At 40.4% G+C, this 13309-nt stretch overlaps 2 protein-coding genes across 3 annotated transcripts; one reads left to right on the top strand and one right to left on the bottom strand.

Annotated features, from left to right (window-relative positions):
• Positions 1-519: 519 nt before the first annotated feature.
• On the bottom strand, positions 520-7981 carry dnajb11 (DnaJ heat shock protein family (Hsp40) member B11). Its single transcript, XM_053627692.1, has 10 exons — positions 7823-7981; positions 7303-7459; positions 6633-6730; positions 4326-4458; positions 3025-3167; positions 2850-2932; positions 2682-2739; positions 2349-2460; positions 2099-2258; positions 520-1909 (listed from the first exon to the last, which is right to left on the bottom strand). The coding sequence occupies exons 1-10, from the start codon at positions 7894-7896 to the stop codon at positions 1845-1847; spliced, it is 1083 nt and encodes a 360-aa protein (XP_053483667.1). The 5' UTR covers positions 7897-7981; the 3' UTR covers positions 520-1844.
• Positions 7982-8056: 75 nt separating this feature from the next.
• rabl3 (RAB, member of RAS oncogene family-like 3) lies at positions 8057-13017 on the top strand. 2 transcript variants are annotated; one of them, XM_053627694.1, is made up of 8 exons: positions 8057-8309; positions 8680-8771; positions 9461-9590; positions 9775-9889; positions 10107-10257; positions 10392-10463; positions 12195-12233; positions 12386-13016. In XM_053627694.1, the coding sequence occupies exons 1-8, from the start codon at positions 8264-8266 to the stop codon at positions 12440-12442; spliced, it is 702 nt and encodes a 233-aa protein (XP_053483669.1). In that variant the 5' UTR covers positions 8057-8263; the 3' UTR covers positions 12443-13016. The 2 variants fall into 2 exon arrangements, with proteins under 2 accessions (XP_053483669.1, XP_053483668.1); XM_053627693.1 differs by lacking the exon at positions 8057-8309 and having other exon boundaries at positions 8425-8771; positions 12386-13017.
• Positions 13018-13309: the final 292 nt, after the last annotated feature.

The following is a 13309-nucleotide window of genomic DNA, read 5'->3' as shown; positions in this document are numbered from 1 at the left end:
GCTAATTTCCCCTATGTATGGAGAATTTTGGGACACCCTGTACTCCAGGTGAGTGACAGGAGCACCGCTGCCAACAACTTTCAATGAAACGTCACTAAATGATGTCACGCGCTAATTAGCATATTTTATTACGTCAATGCGTCATATTTGCGTCCTGTCTAGTGTCGGCTCTTTACGTCGGTCTGCTTCTCTCCTGCTCTCGGTGCTCACATGCTGCATTTTAATACAGACGAATTCCCAATAAAGCTGTTCTCATTTACATATTTTTGTTTCTGTTGTCTGACACCGGGACAAGCGTGAAAAAGTGACGGAACCGCGGCCCGTTAAGAGACGACACGTTAACGAGCAGTCACTTCCAAGCTGCTGCTAAAATCCTGATTTTATAACCGCAATGTCTGCTGACAAAACCACCACAGACATCATTTAAACAACGGCTGTGCTGTGTTTTCGGCTGTAGTTACATGTAAAACGATCACTCAGAGAGGAAGTTAGAAGCGACAGAATGTTATTCTTATTTTTTTCCTCTCATACTGAACGTGCTGCTCTTATCTGCCCCTCACTGACCAGAGTAGCCCCAGAGAGAGGTGTACCTGCTGGGGGGAAAGCAAGACCTCGCGCTCGCAGGGCAGTACTGGTGACCATCTTCTATGGAAAGTAGCTACGGTTTGCCCAAAAAGTTGACAGATTTGTCGCTAAAGGGGTCTGAAAAGTGGACCGGCCCCGTCTCAGTCAAAATGAGGGAGGAGGAGAGGGAGAAGGGAGAGGGAGGAGATGTCATATTTTAAGTGAAAGGATTGTATTCGCGTTCTGTCGGAAAATAGAAACTAAAGATATTCTGCGATTTCATATTTATTAACTTGATAATTCAAGACCTTTTTAAGCACCACTAGATTTAAAAAAATGGCTATTTTCAAGGTTTTCCAGTACTTACATTTAAAAAAAAAAAAGCCTAATTCATGCACTTTGTACGAACCCTGTAATCATTATTATCCATTATTAACCCTGGGCTGGACATGTGGCCTGGCACGGGAAAATGTCTTTAATACAAAGTCAGTTTGAAACATCATTATAAACCTTTAATTGAGGTCTTCTTGTGATCCTTGTAAACTTTCCTCCTATTGGGCAATTTTAGTGCAGTAGTCCCTTGGTGGAAACACACCGGCATGGGACTTAACAGGAGCACAGGCGAAAGTTTAATCATAGGCAAGGCCATGGAGGTGACGTCTGACATGTTAAAAATTGAAAAAGGTTGGATGAAATATCTGACAGTTAATAAACATGACCCAAACCACCCCCAGGAAATACTCAAAGAAGGAAGCACGAGGGTAAACATCTACAAATAAACAACACATTCATATAAATCCTTTCTGAAAAAGAAATATTCGGCTTTGACGGCATACAGTACAGACGCAGTGTCCTCGGATATAAAGCCTCGGTCTTTCTCGTTACGCTTTTCTGTGGCAGCTCGGTTCCTGGACAGTGTTGAGTCATGACTGGGTAGACTGGGTAGGCCAAGACAGAAAAAAACTATTAAACTGTAACGCAAACACTGAAACCGAAATCACTAAAGCCTTAAAGAAGAAACAAATCGGGTGGAAAAAAAAAAGGTTCATAAAAAAAATAAAAACTGGCTGCTTTTGATAACCTTACTTCAAGAGAAAGGTTTTTAAAAAGTCCCAAATCAAAACTAAATAAAAACAAAAAAAACCACACGTACAGACAACCTATCCTGAGTACAGTCTGAGAAAATAAATAAATCCTCCATGCTTGCTTCTTTTTGTGTGTGTTTAAATGGGGTATGGAACTTGACAGGGTAATCAGTCCTGGTTTGGTTGGCTGGTGTGTCAGTATCCCTGTAAACCGTTGTAAACCTTCTGAGACGGTGTCTGCTTCAGAAGCTTCTTTATATCTACACAAGGAAAGAGACGGACAAAATTTATGATGGAAACCTCAGGAGGTAAAATAGGAGGAGAAATAATAATAAATAAATAAATAAATAAAATGCATCTCTCACCCTATACCCCATGTGCAATAATAAATAAATAAATGAATGAATAAATAAATAATCTAGACCAATAAACCTTCACTATTGCCATACCAGCTTTCTCCTCTTCCTTAAACTGCTCCTTGGGGAAGTCTACGTCAAAGGTTATTATAAGCGATCCACGGATATTGTTGTTGTCAAAGTTAGGAAGTCCTTCACCCTTCTTCCAGATTCGAGCTCCAGGCTTGGTGATTTTATCTCGAACAATATGAACCTGTAAAACCAGAGGAACCACAATTTATACAATAGATCGGGGAAACTTATACAGCAGTATAAATGTGTGAGTGGTAATCAGGACACTTGCCTTGTGGCCATCCAAATGTGGGATATACATTTCAAAGCCAACCAGAGCCTCCGCCAGGGAGATGGTGACATTCGTGTACAGGTCGTCACCTCGGCGCTCAAACACTGGGTGCCTAGAGTACCAAAACACATAGATTAAGCAAGGACACACAGATATCCGTGTGTAAAAACAAAACATTTCCCCATTATAGGAGGCGATCACATGGCTCACACGGTAACAAATCAGCAGGGTTTTCCTTACCATAGTTATCACTGCCAAATGAAGTAAAAATAACAATAAAACAAGTCTATATTGTCAGGACCATGTTGGGTGGATTGAAATAAATGATCTTACTTCAAGACTTTGATGCGGAAGCGAAGATCTCCAGGCTCTCCGTCGATATGGGGTTCGCCTGCACAGAAGGAAACAAGATACGATAGTGATTTGCCAGGCACGCACGCCTGAAATGACGGGAAATTCAAGTCTTAGAAATCCAACAGTTTCGGTCCAGTCACACAGCACCTTCACCAATAAAGGGGTACTCCATCTCATCCCTGACCCCCTGCTCGATCTCCACCTCTAGAGTCCTCTCTTCATTCACAAGCCTGCAAACCAACAGTGGCAGCGTTATTTACTCTGTGTGTGTGCCACTTCAGTATATATTCTCCTGATAAACGTATGGTATGGAAAGACTTACCTAATATTGGGGCACTCATCGCAGACTACTTCCTGGGTCATCTGGAAGCGGCCTGGCCCGAGCTGCGTGGTTCTCATCTCCTGGCGACAGTTGCATTTCCTTTTGCCTGGAGCCTCTTTCGCAACAGGTTTGTTTCGCACCACCTACATCATGAGAGAAGAGCAAACACACAAAGGGTATTAAATCAGGATAAGCAACACCACGTTACAGTTCCTGAGAGAAACAAGGCACAGTTGATTGGATCTCCTGCTGTAAATAAGCTCATCATTTACATTTATGTTCATTCATTTAGCAGACGGTTTTATCGAAGCGACTTACAAATGAGGAAATACGAGCAAAGCGATATATCAAGTGGAGAACAATACAAGTCGTGCTACTGTACAAGATTTATACTCGAGTTCTACAGGAGCAAAGTGCACAGAGTAGAGGTGTAAGAGCCAGGGTAAATTTCTTATTTATTTATTTATTTAAAATAATGTCTGGGTTGGCATTTTAGAGGTTTTTTTTCGAAGATGGAGACAGATTCTGTGGTCCGGATTGAGATCGGAAGTTCGTTCCACCGCTGAGGGACAGTTAGCGTGAAGGTTCTGGAAAGGGATCTTGATCCACACTTAGTAGGTACTACAAAGCGTCTTTCGTTAACCGATCGCAGATTGCGTGAGGGAACGTAAGCCTTCAGGAGAGAGTTAAGGTAGGAGAGTGCTGTTCCAGACAAGGTCTGCTGCACTCTGAATCATCTGAAGGGGTTTCATGGAGCTGGCTTGGAGACCCGAGAGTAGTCATCGGTAAGTTCATCGGCTAATTACCCATTCCTTCAAGATCTACTATACCTCCCTATACATTACTGTTAAAGTAGTCATTATTGGAATTTGTTTACATGAACAATTCAAATCGTGACCAAATGCAGTTTAGTATCTGTATTTGCCTTTCGTGAGACGTTTATGTGCGAGTGTACGCTTCCAGCTATTCAACTACTAAACTTTCACGTGCTTCATTTGTGTGAATAGTCATTGTGCCCTGGTTCAGTCACGTGTGTTAGAATAGGACAAGGCAAAGCTGCACAATGCTGTACCCCAACATACCTATAGCCATACACTATAGTAGAGAAACCGTATAATGGATAAATGGCGTGCATAACCTGTATAGGTTAAGAACTGTTGGATGGATCTAAAATCTGAAAGATTTAAGCTGCAAGTTCAAGGACTGAAGTTTACCTACTCTACATTATGCAGAAAAAGGGGGAAAAAATATCAGGCAACACAGCATGTCGGATCATCATCATCTAGGAAAAATCATCATACCTCTACAAAATTTCCAGAATAAACCTCCTCCAGCGTAACCTCAAGATCCAGCACAATGTCGTTTCCTCTAGGAATGTTCCGGTCTTGTTGTTGTCGGTTTCCACCGAACATAAACCCAAAGTCCCCAAAGAAACTGCAACAAATATAAACGGAAAACGCTAAGGCACAGCTCGACATATACCAGCGTCTATGCATGTACAAGTTCGGCAACAGAAATTAAGCCAATACTGTATATATTTAAGTGCTTTTTGTACTGACCATAATTCTATGATGTGTAATGTCACAAGAGGCTTTAATTTTTTCAGCGAAGTATTCTGAATGGGGTAGCAAACCGTGAATTTTAAAATGTGAGAGCTGATTTTTGTGATCTTTATTAATCTGAATCGAATTTTCTAGTTCATTCTGCTTTGGTCTAGGTTTGAAACTGAACGTTTGAAGACATGGCCATTAGCCATGAACAAGCTGGAAAATCAAGCTCTTGCAAAACCCAGTCAAGAGAAGAACAAAACCTGAATAATCGTAATTATGCCTTACAGGTTTGATACACCCAATAATACACATCAGGCTGAAGATCTGTCATAGAGTGAACAGTTTTAACCAGGGACATCTGAATTCAAGTTAAACGGGTGTGACGATAATTTAATACCGCCTATATTTATACCACAGTGCTGCTGAATTCTCGAATCTGATCCGTCAGGTGTTGATTGTTTTTATAGTACTGTTGGCTGTTACGCAAATCACAGGATCGTATTATTGCACATATGTTATCATTTCTTTAGTAACAGATCGTTCACAGGGACGTGTACGTACTTAACATGGAAAGAGTCTTGGGTGTTATCATAAGTGATCATAGGAACATGTTTCACAGATGTTCCACAGGACTAAATATAAATAAAAATGGTTAAAAAGCATAACATGTTCAGGAATATATTACAAATTGTAATTATTTCAAAAGAGAAATAAAACACTTCAGGACATGAAGTTATAGAAATACACTCACCGAGCACTTGTTAGGAACACTATATTAATACCGTGTAGGGCCTCAGTTTGCTCTCAAAACAGCCTCAATTCTTCGTAGCATGGATTCCACAAGATGTTGGAAACCTTCCTTTGAGATTCTGGTCCATGTCGACATGATTGCATCACGCAATTCCTGCAGATTTTTCAGATGCACTTTCATGCTGTGAATCTCCCGTTCTACAACATCCCAAAGGTGATCTACTGGATTCAGATCCGGTGACTGGGAAGATCACTGAACTCATTGTCATGTTCATGAGACCAGTTTGAGACGAGTTTTGCTTTGGGACATGGTGCATTATCATGCTGGAATGATCACAGCCGTTAGAAGATGGTAAACTGTGGTGATGAAGGGATGCATATGTTCAGGAACAATACTCGTTCAAGCCATGATTGACTGGTATTAATGGGACAAAAGTGAGCCAAGAAAACATTCCCCACACCATTACACCACCTCCAGCAGCCTGGACTGTTGACACAAGGCAGGTTGAGTCCATGGATTCATGCTGTTGGTGCCAAATTCTGACCCTAACATCTGTGTTCCTCAGCAGAAATCGAGATCCATCAGACCAGGCTATGTGCTTATTGTCTTTGACTGTCCAGTTTTGGTGAACCTGTGCTCACTGCAGCCTCAGCTTTCTGTTCTTGTCTGACAGAAAAGGAACCTAACGTGATATTCTACTGTTGTAGCCCATCCACCTCAAATTTTGACGTATTGTGCATTCTGAGATGCTTTTCTGCTCACCACAATTATACAGAGTGATTATCTGAGTCACTGTAGCCTTTCTGTCAGCTCGGACCAGGCTCGCCATTCTCTATCGATCTCTCTCATCAACAAGGAGTTTCCATCCTCAGAAATGCCACTCACTGGATGTTTTCCTTTATTGCACCATTCTGAGTAAACTCTACACACTCCTGTGTGTGAAAATCCCAGGAGACCATCAGCTATAGAAATACTCAAACCAGCTCGACTGGTACCAACAATCACACCACAATCAAAATCACCGAGATCATATTTTCCCCTCATTCTGATGCTTGATGTGAACATTACCCGAACCTTACCGGCATGATTTTATGCATTGCACTGCTGCCACATGATTGGCTGATTAGATAACTGGATGAATGAGTAGGTGTACAGGTGTTCCTAATAAAGTGCTCGGTGAGTGTATAATCCACTTTGGGTTGGTAACGTCTCACAGCACCCTATCATGGTTTATTTTCCTCTCGTGGTTTATTCCTTACTCGACAAGCATGCAAACTAGCATTTTACAAACCACTTTAAATGCTTACCTCGAAAATATATCACCGTGCGAGCTATGATGACCTTCTTTCAGTCCCTCCTCTCCATAAGAATCATACTGTTTCCTCTTCTCTTCATCTGACAGCACCTGAGCTCAACACAAACCACAGCACACAAAGTTGCCTTATTTTAAAAAACAACAACAAACAAACAAAAAAACACAGTCAAAAAAATATTCTGAATTAATATTATTCTTCACATGGACTTATTTCAATTCCTGGGCAAACTTCCTGTTCATAACAATATGTATATTTTTTATATATTGTGAAGGCTTTAATTTGCATCCAGTGCAGACTGACTGCCTGAAGGACGCCATTTTAAATCCACGTCGGGTTTTCAAGAATACCAGTCAGCTGGCGTTTGGACCAATCAGAAGAAGCCACACGTTTTTCTCCTCCAATCAGATTGGTCCATGGAATTCCTCCATCCTGCCTGTTACATATAGATCTAAGGAGATCTTGCGCAATTTATTCTAAGATCTTGCGCGGTTTATTATAAATAAAGTTGATCATAATGCACGGTTTCTAATGCTGAACTGAACGCATGGTAAATATAAATAAAAGATAAGCCTTTTTTTTTTTTAAATTGTGATGCTATATTTAAAAAAAACGTGTTTAGCAATTACTATCAAGACAAGCATTTTAATTAAACAACACAGACCTCATAAGCCGCTCCAAGATCTGCAAATTTGTCCTGGGCTTTGGGATCGTCTTGGTTCCGGTCAGGATGGAGCTGCAGGGCCAGCTTTCTGTAGGCTTTCTTGATCTCTTTGATAGATGCTGATTTAGTTACACCGAGGATCTTGTAGAAATCTCTCCTAAATAAATATCAAGAACCATAACAACTGGGGTGATGATGGATACAATAAATTCCTTAGACATATTTTCACTTCCTGTTAGGCAAAGTAACATTATTATTATTATTATTATTATTATTATTATTATTGTTGTTGTTGTTGTTGTATGTATATCCTCTGCAGCCTCTAGACGTTACAGTCATTATACAAGTGATTTAATCACGGTTTTAGTTCAGCGTTTTGAGCTGTAATCCACACACACACACAGCTGTAACGTTACCAGGGCGCCCAGGCGGCGCAGACCAATCGCAGAAGAACATGTGGACCAGCCGGTGGCTCGGTTTATACCAACGAGGAAATAAAAACAAAATGACTGTCACCTACCCGGCGAGCACTGCCGCTATTAAACACAAGAGCAGACAGCATAAACTCGACAGTTTCATCCCTCCTGCAGCCATATGGCTTTCTTTCTTGCAGAAATCCAGTTAAAATAAAACACACACCGGCTTTCTGTGTTGTCTATCTGGGAGCTCTTCCTGTTCTCGCTCAAGCCACGCCCCTCGTGGCCATCCCAACCGGAAGTGCGATAAAAGTCTCTAAACAACGCTACATTATATTATAGCGTGTATATGCGAAGGTGTATATGCTTTAGAGTGTGCGTGGTTATTTAGTTATATGATATCCAGTTCATTACTTTTCGTGCCTCCGTAGCTCAATCTGAACGAATTTGTTAGACTTTTATTTTGTACGATAAATTCCGACAGACAGGAAGCACTTTTTTTTTTTTTGCGTTCTAATCCTTGTAAGTGATAGAGGAAATAAAAAATGTCCTCGCTTGACAGAGTAAAAGTATTAGTCTTGGGAGATTCAGGTAAGGTATATTAAAATGGGGGCAGAATTAAATTGTGTGTGTGAGATATTATTAGGTTTGCTTGATGCTCCTGAAATTCTCTAGCGATAATTGAATATAGACAGGTAAGTACGTTGCTGATGAATGGTGTCTGTGTTTTGATAGTTTGACATGACACAGGAATGAGAAATAAATGTTTCAGTCACAGAGCTGGCCAGCATATCTAGATGTAATTTAATATTCCTCCTTGGGTACTCATGCTGTGTGTGTGTGTGTGTGTGTGTGTGTGTGTGTGTGTGTATGCATGCATGCATGTATGTATGTATGTATGTGTGTATGTATGTATGTGTGTATGTTTGTTTGTTTGTTTGTTTGTATGTTTGTGTTCCAGGTGTTGGAAAGTCGTCTTTAGTTCATCTGTTGTGCCATAACCAAGTTTTGGGAAATCCTTCATGGACAGTTGGCTGTTCTGTGGATGTCAGGGTAACGCTCATAACTTATCTGTACTGTCCTTATCTCCTTTTTTATTTTGGGATGGAAAATAATGTACCTCTTGTTTTTCAGTTAATCAACGAAACAGAATTAATAACTTTCCTAGAGAGTATGGCCTAAATATTATAGCAAGTGAGTTATTTATAAGTTATCCTTAGTAACAAGCATCCCCTTATTTAATTTACAGAATGTACCTCGTTAGTTTGCCTTGCACCCCTGGGGTTGGGGGGCCGAATCCTGCTCCCGCTCTGTGCACGCAGAGCCCACATGATCTCCCCGCACCTTGGAGGCTTCATCCGGGTACTCCGGTTTCCTCCCTCAGTCCAAAGACACGTGTCGTAGGCTGACTGGCATTTCCGAATTGTCCACGATTGTGCCTTGCAGGGCGCCATCGCATACACAATCACACACCCATTCATACACTACAGACACTTTGGACATTCCAATCAGCCTACGATGCATGTCTTTGGACTCGGGGAGGAAACCGGAGTACCCGGAGGAAACCCCCGCAGCACAGGGAGAACATGCAAACTCCACACACACACACACACAGGGCTGTGGTGGGAATCGAACCCCCGACCCTGTTTCTTATCTTAACACACGTTTGTGGCCATTTTGTTACTTGTTCTACTGCAGGAACATCTCTTTCTTGCATCTTATTGATTGCCTTGCTTCTGCAGGTCCATGACTACAAAGAAGGCACACCAGAGGAGAAGACCTACTACATTGAACTGTGGGATGTTGGAGGCTCTGTGGGAAGCGCCAGCAGTGTCAAAAGCACCAGAGCAGTTTTCTACAATTCAGTTAACGGTAAAGTATCAAAGCTATTATTACTTTGTGAGCAGGAATGGAGTATAACAATGGCTTGATGGCTAAACAGTGACCGTGACTTCCAGGTGTAGATCTGGATAATTACATTAGAATTATTTATGCCTAACGTAATAAATATGTTCTTGCGTAACGGTGGATCGGTGACGCTGAAATGTTTTCACAGGCATTATTCTAGTTCATGATCTGACCAACAAAAAATCCTCCCAGAATCTGTATCGCTGGTCAATGGAGGCACTGAACAAAGACTCCTCTCCTACAGGGGTCATTGTGTCAAATGGGTGAGCCATCCTCCGTTAGTGTTAAGTGAAAGAGAAGTTATGATTTTAAATAGGTTTATTAGTATTCATCATTTGCCTAAATGGGATTCTTGACACCATTAGCTCTATGTGTAGACCTGGAAGGAGTATGAATAGTAAACTAGAATGTTTCAGCACTCCTGTAGTGATTTATACACGTGCATATATAACGTTTAGTCTTACTGCTGTGGAAATGCAGGGATTATGACAGAGAGCAGTTTGCAGACTCCATCATCCCTCTCCTGCTAATTGGCACCAAGTACGATCAAATCCCCGAAAACAAGCGGAACGACGTCCTGACTCGCACCGCCTTCCTGTCTGAAGACTTCAACGCAGAGGAGATCAACCTGGTGGGTGACTCTTATAGTTTATGCCTGTAAATATCAGGAAATCTTTGGGAAAAGAAGTTGTTTATTCTGCGCTGTTTCCCATGTGATCCAGTTACGATTGTGTATTATTTTTATTGTATTTATCTGTCATTTAGGACTGCACAAATCCACGCTATTTTGCTGCTGGCTCATCTAATGCTGTAAAACTGAGCAGGTTTTTTGACAAGGTAAGATAACTCTAGTGTCTGTGATGGATCTACTGAAGATGTCCTCCTCATTCATTGCTTCCAGTTTTTCACCACACTTTCCAGCAACTAATGATTGTCAGTCAAGCAGCATTATACGGCATCAAAATATAACTGGAATCTTTTTAGCACGTGGTAAATTGTGCAAAGTTTACAGTTTAGGATAGTATGAATGAACAGTAGGAAGTAACAAGCTTCTAGAAAGTTCTACTTCTAGAAAGACTCATTTTTAAGTCAACCATGTGCAGCGCCCGTCAGTAATATTGGCACCCTTGGTAAATATGAGCAAAGAAGGCTGTCTTTATTATTTAATGTTTTTATTTCTTGTTTAAAAAAATTCACAGGAATACTCTGTCATGGATATCAAACAACACGGGTTTATATATATAAAAAAACCACCTTTGTTAAATATAGGTGTGCAACAATTATTGGCATCCCTATGAATTCATATGAGAAAAATATATTTGATGTAAATTTCCATTGATATTAAAATGTTTGTTTTTTTTAAGTACAACTGGGTGATTAGGAACAGGAAATTGTTCAACCACGACTTCCTGTTTCACAGGGGTATAAATATGAGGTAACACACAGGCCAAATTCCCTTAGTCATTCGTAACAATGGGTAAGAGTGAGGAATATAGCTGTGATGTGCGGCAAAAGGTTGTTGAGCTTCACACAATGGGGCATGTCTATAAGAAAATAGCACAAGCATTGTAAATGCCCATTTCCACCATCAGGGCAATAATGAAGAAGTTCCAGTCCACTGGAGATGTTATGAATCGACCTGGAATTGGACGTGTGTCTATATCGTCTCAACGCACTGTGAAGAGGACGGTTCGAGTGGATAAAACATCTCCAAGGATCACAGCTGGAGAACTGCAGAAGTTAGTCGTGTCTTGGGGTCAGAAAGTCTCCAAAACTACAATCTGAAGTCACCTACATCTCCACAACTTGTTTGGAAGGGTTTCAAGAAAAAAGCCTCTACTCTCATCCAAAAACAAACTCGAGCGTCTTCAGTGTGCCAGACACTACTGGAACTTCAAATGGGATCGGGTTCTATGGTCAGGTGAAACCAAAATAGAGCTTTTTGGTAATAAACACCAGAGGTGGTTTTGGTGCACACAGAGAGGTAGCCATATGGAAAAGTACCTCAGGTTAAATATGGTGGTGGATCTTTAATGTTTAATCACAGCAGAGTATTTTTGTCTTCTTTGCTCACATTTTCCAAGGGTGCCAATATTAATGGAGGGCACTGTAAAATGTTCCCCTGCCTTAGAGGACTTGGATCGCACACTTTTTTCCGCTAAAGAAATCCATTAGTTTGGTTGACTCTGGGTAAAAACTCTGCTAAAGCCAGCGGTGTCTTATTACGCACGTTTGACGTCATGCGCCATCGACTAGGAAACGCCTGTAATTCCGGTTAGTAAAAAATCCTAGTGTTCCAGTTGAGACGATACCCTTCTAAAATTCATACACTAGACGGTAGAGTACACAGTACATAGTGTAAGTGTACAATACGTCATTTGGGACACAACTTTGGTCTGTACTCTCCGATGTGTGTTTTCGGAACAGAATAAACACAGGAGTTATTCAATAATGATCTATTTTATATGAATATTATAGGGTAATATTAGCTAATTCATGTACTATAATACGCCCAGACCAGGTGTAAACCGACAGTAAATGTTTGAAATAGTTTTTCTGATGTTCCAGGTTATAGAGAAGAGATACTTCAGCAGAGACCTGAGTCAGGTGAGAGCGTGTTCTCTTTCCGTGCGTGGTAAACAAATGTTTTCTGCTGAAGAAGACTACAGAAAGTTTTTTTAAATCCATTGTTTGTCTCATTTTCTTGTAAGGTCTTGCTGTGGATGTAAATTCCCATTCTGTTCTGTTCTTGTTTTTAGATGGCAGGCTTCACAGACAGGAAACGCTTTAACTTCAAGACTCTTCACTACGACTGAGCGCGTGAAAACATCACCGTTCCTTATGATTTACCGACTCCTCATCACTATATCTGTGTGCGCGTGAAGTAACACCACTTAAAGATGTCTTGTTTCTTTTAATGTGAGATTGTCAGAGTAAAACTGCAGAATAAGCATTAGGTTGTGTTTACATATTTTCACACATTTCACCCATACTTCCCATCTTCTTCCCAGTCAATCATTTGCATGTGAAAACGTATAAAACATGTAGATGAAGACAACGAGCCTGTATTGTCTTTATTTTCTGTTAAAGTTTAATTCGTAAAAACACCTAGGTACTTGATCTCTATTCACCTTCATGATCCACATAAACACTTACTCAGACAAAATACTTTCTCTGTATCTGCTATGTAATGATTAACAATGATTTCTCCTTAATGAACATGATTATTATTATTATTATTATTATTATTATTATTATTTTATTTTAATTCATGCAGTTTTATAAATAGGTGTATTTGCTATATTAGCAAACTTGTACTTGTGTATATAATGTGTACATGAATTAGACGAATAAAGAAACTTTTTTTCCTCACACGAGTTTGGTATTCACCGTTGCGGCTTTGTCACTGCATTTCCTCATCGGTTTATTAAATACGTTTGACGGGAATCTGAGTAGGAAGGAAATCTACAAAGAAGAATGATCTAAAATGTGCATAATTATCATGATCTTCATAATGCGTATAAATATGTTTGGCACACAGAAGGCAAAATTGGCTTATCTGAGATACAAACTGTCGAATACGCCTCGCGGAATCTGCAGAATGTTAATTTAAATAAAATAAGACGGATCATAAACGTTGCATGTTGTTTATTTAATGCTGTCCTGAAGAAGCTATTTCACAT

The sequence above is a fragment of the Ictalurus furcatus genome, chromosome 6, assembly GCF_023375685.1.
Source record: "Ictalurus furcatus strain D&B chromosome 6, Billie_1.0, whole genome shotgun sequence".
NCBI classification, from domain to species: domain Eukaryota; kingdom Metazoa; phylum Chordata; class Actinopteri; order Siluriformes; family Ictaluridae; genus Ictalurus; species Ictalurus furcatus.
Note: the sequence above shows the minus strand (reverse complement) of the source record. Positions and strands in the feature narration are given on the sequence as shown.

Excerpts from the sequence above, each read along its gene's own strand:
- rabl3 (XM_053627693.1), top strand. The coding sequence starts at position 8,589 with ATGCATGCATGCATGTATGTATGTATGTATGTGTGTATGTATGTATGT. Across the intron at positions 8,772-9,460 it reads GCTGTTCTGTGGATGTCAGG|GTCCATGACTACAAAGAAGG; the intron begins GTAACGCTCATA and ends TTGCTTCTGCAG. Across the intron at positions 9,591-9,774 it reads TTTCTACAATTCAGTTAACG|GCATTATTCTAGTTCATGAT; the intron begins GTAAAGTATCAA and ends ATGTTTTCACAG.
- dnajb11 (XM_053627692.1), bottom strand. The coding sequence starts at position 7,896 with ATGGCTGCAGGAGGGATGAAACTGTCGAGTTTATGCTGTCTGCTCTTG. Across the intron at positions 2,461-2,681 it reads TTCCGCATCAAAGTCTTGAA|GCACCCAGTGTTTGAGCGCC; the intron begins GTAAGATCATTT and ends TTGGTACTCTAG. Across the intron at positions 1,910-2,098 it reads TAAGGAAGAGGAGAAAGCTG|ATATAAAGAAGCTTCTGAAG; the intron begins GTATGGCAATAG and ends TTCCTTGTGTAG.